At 36.6% G+C, this 9,446-nt stretch overlaps 1 protein-coding gene across 1 annotated transcript; it reads left to right on the top strand.

Annotated features, from left to right (window-relative positions):
* The first annotated feature begins 3,924 nt into the window (after window positions 1-3,924).
* LOC145130212 (uncharacterized) lies at window positions 3,925-4,509 on the top strand. The gene has a single exon (XM_079065052.1). The coding sequence runs from the start codon at window positions 3,925-3,927 to the stop codon at window positions 4,507-4,509; it is 585 nt and encodes a 194-aa protein (XP_078921178.1).
* The last annotated feature ends 4,937 nt before the right edge of the window (window positions 4,510-9,446 follow it).

Below are 9,446 nucleotides of genomic sequence, written 5' to 3'. Positions count from 1 at the left end.
ATTTTATTTAGCACATCCCGATTCTCCTTAAGTTCGACACCCTTACTTAAACTAATACGATTCCTGATCAGGTACACTGCCTGGTGTTAATAGTCAATTTAGTTTGTTAGGATTTATAAATTTAAAACTAGATTTGTTAATTCAATTAAGTTTGTTTTATTAGACTATTTTCCACACATCGATTAGATCAAAAAGGATATTATTTACCATAATTACATATTTTGATTATGAATTATGGAAAATAGATTTCAAGAAAACCGCTTTTCTTAATAGACACTTACTTGGATATTCTTATATAGCTAAGTCTGGAGGTTTTGTTAATCCAAGTGATCGTAACAAAATTGTAGCATTAAGATCCATTTGTGGATATAAAGCAAACATTTCATGGTTGGAATCGTCATTTAATTATGAACGATGAATGTTAAAAGTTTTAAATCTTTATGCATAAGTTGAAAATATCTTGAAGGATATCAATATACAAGATTCTTTTGGAGGACTCTTGGCATTGCCACATGGAACCATTTTGAGCTTACCTCTAAAGGACCTAGCACATAAGTTTGAGCTAGATAAGATGATTTATATTCTATTTGCTTTGACAAACGAATCCATCATTTATGACATATTATCCACAAGACTGTGTATATGATTATGTTGTGAACATGTCATAAGATACTAATAAGATACATGGTAAAGTCATTAGATGACTATAAGGACATTCTAAGAGTATTTAACAAGAACTAAGAGAATGTACATGAGTTAATCAAATTCAAAGTAGATCTTTATGTAAAGGAGCAACATAATAGAATAAATTCAAAACATATAGATATAATTATGAACAATAACTAGGTTATGACTTCATTAAGAATGAAGAATAAGGTCCAAGAAAACACAATAACACAGTCTACTACAAAATAAGAATACATAGCTATTTTAGAAGATGCAATCAAATATGATTGGATGAAAGATTTCATTGAAAAACTAATTTGAGTCCTTCCATTCAAGGATAACCTAGCAATATTTTGTGACTTCAAGAGTACACTTAATCAAGCTAAGAGACTCTAAATCACATCATAACACCAATCATATTCTCCAAGATAGTTAACTATACTTATAATAAAGTTAAATATGGAGAGGATCGTACTCACATAATTCACACAAATTAAATTTAGTCAGACCCATTAATAAAGTCCTTCCTTTAAACTAAGCATGAAGGGTCAAGATTGACTTATAAGACTTTTTTATTCTGGAAATGGGATTTGATTTGGATTTAGTATTTAGATATTGGAACATTAAGACAACAACTATTATATTGTTTTGATATACTAGTATAATCTTCACATCAATACTTGTTGTGTTCTATATTAACATGTTTAATCCATGAATAATATAATTATTCTAAAAGTTCATAGCCGATCATAATAATGGGAGCAATTATGAAGTAAGACTAATATGAATTGGATTGATTGACTCTCATAAGATGAAAGTAGACAATAGGTTGTAACCTAAATTCATAGGTACTTATTAGAGAATAATTATTGGACATGACTTGCAAAAATATCATGTCATCGATTGCTATCATGAATGATGCTTGATAAAAGGTACTATCTTTGTATCCTTAATACCTGAGATACATATTCAGACTTGAGTGTATGGAGCACTATACTTTGACATGGTTAAATTTTTTTCTTTAACCAGGTTGTTATAAAGGCCTATTTCAGGTGTGGTATGAATTATACAAAATGCTAATGTAGTCAATATGAGATTTGTTCTCTTATGTGTTGAGAGCTAGAAATCTAATGCACATTACCCAATGTTCAACATGCAATGAAATTGATTATGATCCAAGTATAACATCCCCCTCTGGCACATATCATAATATTGTATTTTTTGGGCTCCCGACACGAAACCTTCCCAGGGGTTCACCCATCCCTGAAGTGCTTTCGCCCGGGCATGCTCAACTACAACGTTCTTATGGGATTTGCTGCCCTTACAGCTCTAAAACGTGTTATAAAAGGAAAGGTATCCACAACCCTTATAAGAAATGCTTAGTTCTCCTTCCTAACAGATGTGGGATCAGGTGTAACTGACCATCACCCCGTATCATAGGGTTCGACGTCCCCGTCGAACACATCGACTCGTGCCCTGGATCTAATACCGTTTCTGTTACAACGCGTTTTAAAAACATGAGGGCAGCAGATCCCATAAGAACTCTGCAGTTGAGCTTGCACAGACGAAAGCAATTCAGGGATGTGTGACTCCTTGGGAAGTTTTCTTGTCTGGAGCCCAAAGCGGACAATATTGTGATACGTGCGAGATGAGGATGTTACAGTTGGTATCATAGCATTAGTTTAAGCAAAATAGGAAATTGTAGGATTTCTACACTTAAACTTAGAATGCTAAGCGATGATTGTGAGATGGGTGTCTGCTATATTTAGGAAGTATGCCTGAATAGACACGAGCACTAGATTATTTTAGGGAAGATGCCTAAATTAATTTTATGTGCTAAATGATTTATGCTATAACTATAAGATGCCTTATATGCTTTAGGATGCTATTATTTGATCGTATCTTTGGTCTATTGCCGACCGGATGTAGAAATTTATGTGTTCAGGTTTCTGAACGATTAACTACGATATTAAAACTGGCATGTAAGATTTTGGAGTGATAAGGAGGATTATACTTCAAATAAAACCTTCCTTATACTAATATTCTCATCTCGAACATCTTCTTTGGTATATAGATCATCATGGTGAGAACCCGCAACAGATTAGGAAACGTTAATGGAAACCAGCAGCCTGAGCGACCTGTGGTTGAGCATGCACCAGTCGTTTCCCCTGCACCTGAACCTATCATGATGGCAATGATATATGAGATGTTAGATCGTTAGATGGAAGAGACAAGGTGTCTACTTCAACAGAATAGGGATGAGCCTATTGTTCCTATTGTGCAGCCTGAACTGAATGAAATACAGTCAGAGGCGGGAAACTACAGCAGGACTGTTAGTCGAGTGGAACCCTAAGTGATTAGGAGAGATGACCCTGAGGAAGAGAATAAAGGAAATTATTGAAAGTACAAGGACTTCATGCAAAAAAACCACCTAGCCTCTCTGAGAACCCAACACGTATACAAGTTATGAACTGGATCTCTGAAATGGAGATGGTATTTGAAAGTTGTGACTGCAGCAACAAACAAAAGTCGATTTTTGTTGTCCGACAGTTGAAGATGGGAGTGTTGAGCTGGTGGAATCTATTGGCAGACTCGATGCCAAGGGGAGAAGCAAAAAGGATGTCATGGTTGGATTTCCTTGCACAGTTGAAGAGGGAACACTACTCTGAAAGAGACCTTCTGGAGATCAATAATGATTTCTAGAACTTGAAGAAAGGCAAGATGAGTGTTAGTAAGTATGTTGCCACTTTCACTAAGAAGATGAAGCTTGTACCTCATTTGGTCCTTACCTAACTCTTAAAAGTTGACAAATTTGCTAACGGACTACCGGTAGACTTTGGTCCAGTCGTAAAAATAACAAGGACTCTGAAGGAGGCCATCTGGTCAGCAAGGAACATAGAGACACAGATTAGGGAGAAGGTTCTGGGGAGAGCAGAGGTAGGAGAGAAGAGAAAGTTTAAGGGATCATCGAGGTCCAACAAGAAGAGCATATTTTCAAAATATAGTTCCAAAATGGTTAGAGGTGGAGGAGAATCAAAATGGTGCGAAAAGTGCAAGAAGAAGAACTCTAGGAAATGTGGCAAGGAGTTAACCTGTTTCAAGTGTAGGAGAACTGATCATTACGCCAATGAGTGTACATCCAACAAAATGGTGTGTTATGGATGTAATGAAGAAGGGGATATTCCAAAAGAATGCCCAAAGAAGAAGGAGGATGTAAAGCCCAATGTGTCGCCTAGGCCAAAGGCGAGAGCATTCCAGATGACACTAGAAATAGCAAGGGAGGAAACAAATGTCACTTCAGGTACCTTTATTGTAAAAGGATTGCCTACCGACATACTATTTGATTATGGAGCTAAATACTCCTTTATATCGCATAACTTTGGTAGAAGACTAGCATTGCCTGTGGATAAACTAGATAGTGCTCTAGTAATAGAAGTTGCTAGTGGAAAATTCGTACCTGTTAGTGATTGCATTAAGAACATCATCATCGACTTGAATGGGAATAAATTCCATGAGGAATTGTTGCCCATTGAGTTAAATGGATTTGACATAGTGTTAGGGATGGATTGGCTTAGTGTGAACTATGCCAACATCAACTGTAGAATGAAGATTGTAGTTATCAAACCACCTAGAAGAGAACCATTTATGGTGTATGGGGACAAACATGGAGTAACTTTTGGAATCATCTCTCTGATGAAAGCCAGAAAGTGTTTTTCGAAAGGGTGTACATCATACTTAGTATTCGTAATCGATGTAAAGAATGAGAAGAAGGAAATGCGAAGGATACTCGTGGTGTGCGAATTTCTGGAAGTATCCCAAAGATCATCCTGGATTGCCCTCTGATAGACAAGTAGCGTTTAGGATAGACTTGTTACTAGGAACCATACCTATAGAAGAAGCACCTTATTGTTTAGCGCCAACAGATATGAAGGATATAATGATACAACTTCAGGAGTTGTTGGACAAAGGTTTCATTAGACCTAGTTCATCACACTAGGGAGCTCCGATGTTATTCATAAATAAGAAGGATGGGAGCACGAGGATGTGCATAGATTATAGAGAGTAGAACAAGTAAATGGTGAAAAATAAGTACCCGTTTCCAAGGACTGACGACCTGTTCGATCAGCTGTAGGGTGCGAGCTATTTCTCGAAGATCGATCTTAGGTCAGGATATCATCATCTGAAGGTCAGAGAGCAGGATATAGAAAAGACTGCATTCAGAATGAGATATGGACACTATGAGCTTTTGGTTATGTCGTTCGGACTAACCAATGTTCCAGCAACATTTATGGATTTAATGAAAAGGGTATGTAAACCTTTCCTAGACAAATCCGTAATAGTGTTTATCAATGACATTATCGTATATTCAAAGAGCCAGTGGGAGCATGACAAGCACTTAAGATAAGTGTTAGAAGTTCTGAATAAGGAGAAGTTTTACACAAAGTTCTCCAAGTGTGATTTTTGGATTCGAGAAGTCCAATTATTGGGTCATGTGGTTAACCGGGAAGGAATAATGGTTGACCCGTCAAATATTGAAGTTGTGATGAAATGGGAATGACCAAAAACTCCCACCAAGATTTCGAAGCTTTCTAGGACTAGTTGGATATTATAGAAGGTTTATCCAAGGCTTTTCTTCGATAGTGCTCCATAAAAGATTTGACCCATAAAGGAGCTACATATACATGGAGTGAGAAGCACGAAGAAGCTTTCGAGGAATTAAATAAGAAGTTGTGTGAAGCACCAATTCTTTCTTTACCTGACGAAGTTAAAGATTTCACAGTTTATGGTGATGCATCCAGAATTGGGTTAGGTTGCGTTCTGACCCAGAGAGATAAAGTGATAGCATATGCATCTCAACAACTGAAAGAACACGATAAGAGCTACCTCACTCATGATCTAGAGTTGGCAACAATAGTATTTTCATTAAAGATATGGAGGCATTATCTTTATGGCACAAAGTGTAAGATCTATGTCGATAATAAGAGGCTACAATATCTCTTTGATCAAAAGGAATTGAATATGAGACAACGACGCTAGCTGGAGCTACTCAAGGACTATGAATGTGAGATAATTTACCACCGTAATAAAGAGAACATCGTAGCAAATGCTTTGAGTAGAAAGATAAACTTGGAAAGGAAGAAGCCATGGTCATTGAGAATTGATATTGTCTCAAAAATTGTAGAAAGTATTAGGAAAGCTCAGGAAGAAGCTTTGGAAGGAGATAACCGAAAAGAAGAGTGTTTAGGAAAAACGTTGGAATTCAGTATGAACGGCCAAGGGTTGAAGGTATTCCAAAACATGATTTGGATGCCTAAGATGGGAGGAACTAGAGATCTTCTTATGGAAGAAGCCCACAAGACCATGACCTTGATTCATCTCGGTAGTACCAAGATTTATAGGGATCTAAAACCTTACTACTGGTGGTCAGCGATGAAGCTCGATTTTGCTAAGTATGTGGCTGAGTGTCTAACCTACACGAGAGTTAAGGTACAACATCAGAAATTGCATGAGAGTTTAGAGCCATTGCATGTACCCAAGGGTAAGTAGGAGCACATTATGATGGATTTTGTGATTAAACTACCTAGGACGAAGAATGGTCACGCCATGAATTGGGTAATTATGGATCGATTCACAAAGAGTGCACTTTTCATAGCGGCCAATGAGAGATGGTCTACAGATAATCTTGCAGATGTCTATATGAAGGAGATAGTAAGACTTCACGGTGTTCCCTTAAGGATTGTGGCAGATCATGACATTCATTCCACATTGAGGTTTTGGAAGAGCCTACAAGAAGAAATGGTACAAAATTGTGTTTGAGTACAGCATAACATCCACAGACTAATGGTCAGAGTGAAAGGGCAATTCAAACACTGGAAGATATTTTGAGAGCATGTACCCAAGAATTCCAATGTAACTATGATGAACATCTACCCCTAGTAGAGTTTTCCTACAACAATCGTTACCATTCGAGCATTAAGATGACACCTTATAAAGCCTTGTACGAACAAAACTGTTGAACGCCTTCTTGTTGGCTTGAATCTGGAGAAAAGGAGTTTATGGGACCTGAGATCATCCATCAAACTGTTGATAAGTTGAAAGTAATTAGGGAATGAATGTTAGCAGCTCAAGATCAACAAAAAAGCTATGCTGACAAGAAGCAATGACCAATGACTTTCGAAGTTGGAGATTTGGTGTTACTCAAATTCTTGCCATGGAAGTGACTTATAAGATTTGGAAAGAGAGGGAAGTTGAGTCTGTGATTTATTGGACCATTCAAGGTTCTTCAGAGAGTTGGGAACTAAGCTTACAAGTTGGAATTGCCAAAAGAACTGGATGGAATTTATAACACTTTCCATGTGTGTTATTTGAGGAAGTTCGCGGGAGAAGTCCCAAATATAATTCCACTTTTGGAGATATGGATTGATGAAGATAAAAGGTTAAATGAAGAGCCCGAAGCGATTATTGACCATAAGAAAAAGAAGTTACGATGTAAGATGGTCGATTTAGTTCTTGTGTGATGGAAACATTCGAATGGGTCGAACCTCACCTAGGAAATAAAAACCGAGATGAAGAATCGCTATCCACATCTATTTGTTGATGCATGATTCCAAGGACGGAATCATCCTAAAGGGGAGTGAATTCTAACGCCCACATTTCTCACAAGACATTAATAAGATGATGTAATAATCAAGGTCAACAATTGTAACCTATTTGATGTAATAAAGAAGAATTATGTGAATATTTTGTGTTTCATGATTATTATAATACAATAAAATAGGAAAAATCAGCTGTATCGCCCGTAAATCGTAAAAATAAGTGCACTGAAACATATATGTATTATTATATATATTTAGAAAGTACACGTTGTCCTGATCCCGAAAATATAAATTTCGTAGAAATCTGACTTCATATGAATCAGATATGATTTTTATAAGATATAAAAGTCATGCGCGGACAATGTATGTGTGACATAAAAAAACTACGAAGAGAATGGTTGCCTTTTAACTAAAGTCACCAAAAGAAATATTGTAGTACTATTTAAGATAGGAATTTTTTGAAAAAGAATGTCAAAAACAGAGTCCGTATGAGAGAGTTATGATTTTCGCAAAATCATTTAATCATATTAAAAATAGGGATGAAAAATAAGGTTAGAATTATCCGATGGAGTCTAAATAAAAGTTGTAGATCTCGTTGAGAGCTTTCTGGGGATATAAAGAACATAAAAACAGAGCTCGTATGATTTCGTTACAAAATTTACAAAATATGTGTTTTTCATCGCACGCGGTGCGCGCCAAGTGCGTGACGGGTACTTCTAGAAGGTGAAATGCGGACCACAGAGAGACCAACACATGGAACAAAGTGGTTGGGGATATGTCGCCTTAAAATGTGCGACATGCACCTCATTTGCGTTGTGCACCCCATATTTGGCTATAAATAGACTGCAATGCCCATTTCATCCCTCACACCTCCTACACCTTTCCTCTCGAGTTCTAAGGCCAAAATCCCAAAAATTCCTTAGTTTAAAGTATTTGGCGAAGCCCTAAGATCCCTTAAATCCCGACATCTAAGTTGCTAGTAGGCCGGAGTTCTGCTAGCACAATTTCTAGACTTTTTTCTAGGGAATCTCTGTAAGTTAAATTACACTCGAATTTATCTTAGTGTAATTTATATTTATAAGTCATAGTCATTATTATGAACCTATAAATAAGATTTATCAGTAATTACAAGTCATAATAATGATTGATCTACTTATGGGAGAGGTTTCTAGAATGGTCATGTTGGCTTGGTTGTTGGATTTCAGAAAAGCTATTATGCTTAAATGATCTTGCCTCCCAACTGTCCTACCTAGTTGATCCTTACTTGATAGAACTATCAATATTCATTAGAATAATTGATAAGTCTAGACTATTTTCAGTCACGTAGAATATTAGGCTAAGACTTAGTAATAATGATATTACGTTACGTCAAAGGAAAAGTCAGTTGCTAGAAGCGAAGCACTATTCGAGTTTCGAGTCATCACTTTAACAGGTGAGTGCATTGTTACTTTCATCTTACACATAAATATGAAGTATTTAGATAATTACATGCTATATGTGCCTATTATCTATTTTCATGATATATATGCTAGATGAACGATTTCTACATGTTTTACTTGATTCAAACTATATATGTATTTGTATACCTATAAATATATTGGGTAGAGATGAGTAGATAAAAGATGATACCAATGATGAGAGATGAACGATGAAAAAGATGACGAGAGGCCTTGACTTAAAGATGATATAGACGTCTAGCGGAGTATTGATGATGACCATGGATTATTCTAGACATTCCAGTGGAACGCTAGCAGGCTCACAACCTGTAGGTGTTTTGAACTAAGTGCTCACCAGATGTACTCCAACCCCCCCCCCCCCCCATGGTTGCCTTATTAACATATATTGTTAAGGATCCCATAATAATTATTTTCTATCCTGAAGATGATCCTTAGGATAGGTCCCTTTAATTAGATGCTTTAGGGGCAGAAAGTGAGGATAACGGGAATGGATAATCGGGTTGATTGTTTTGATAAAAATATATAATTAAAAGAGTTTAATTATTGTGGGTTGAAAATCCTATGTGCTCACCAGGCTCCCAAGCCTGGCCTACTCAGTTTCTTGTATTACATGTAGTGGCACGAGAGCACATGTATGATGATCAGATGAGAGGTTTATGGATTATAGGCCAGTAGAATAATAGATGTTTGTAAGGATTGTATTATTTATGTTTATGCTTATGTATTA

Source organism: Lactuca virosa, chromosome 1, assembly GCF_052849685.1.
Source record: "Lactuca virosa cultivar CGN04683 chromosome 1, Lactuca_virosa_CGN04683_v6, whole genome shotgun sequence".
In the NCBI taxonomy this organism is placed as follows: Eukaryota; Viridiplantae; Streptophyta; class Magnoliopsida; order Asterales; family Asteraceae; genus Lactuca; species Lactuca virosa.
This window is presented reverse-complemented; position numbering and strand designations above follow the sequence as displayed.

Excerpts from the sequence above, each read along its gene's own strand:
- LOC145130212 (XM_079065052.1), top strand. The coding sequence starts at position 3,925 with ATGACACTAGAAATAGCAAGGGAGGAAACAAATGTCACTTCAGGTACC.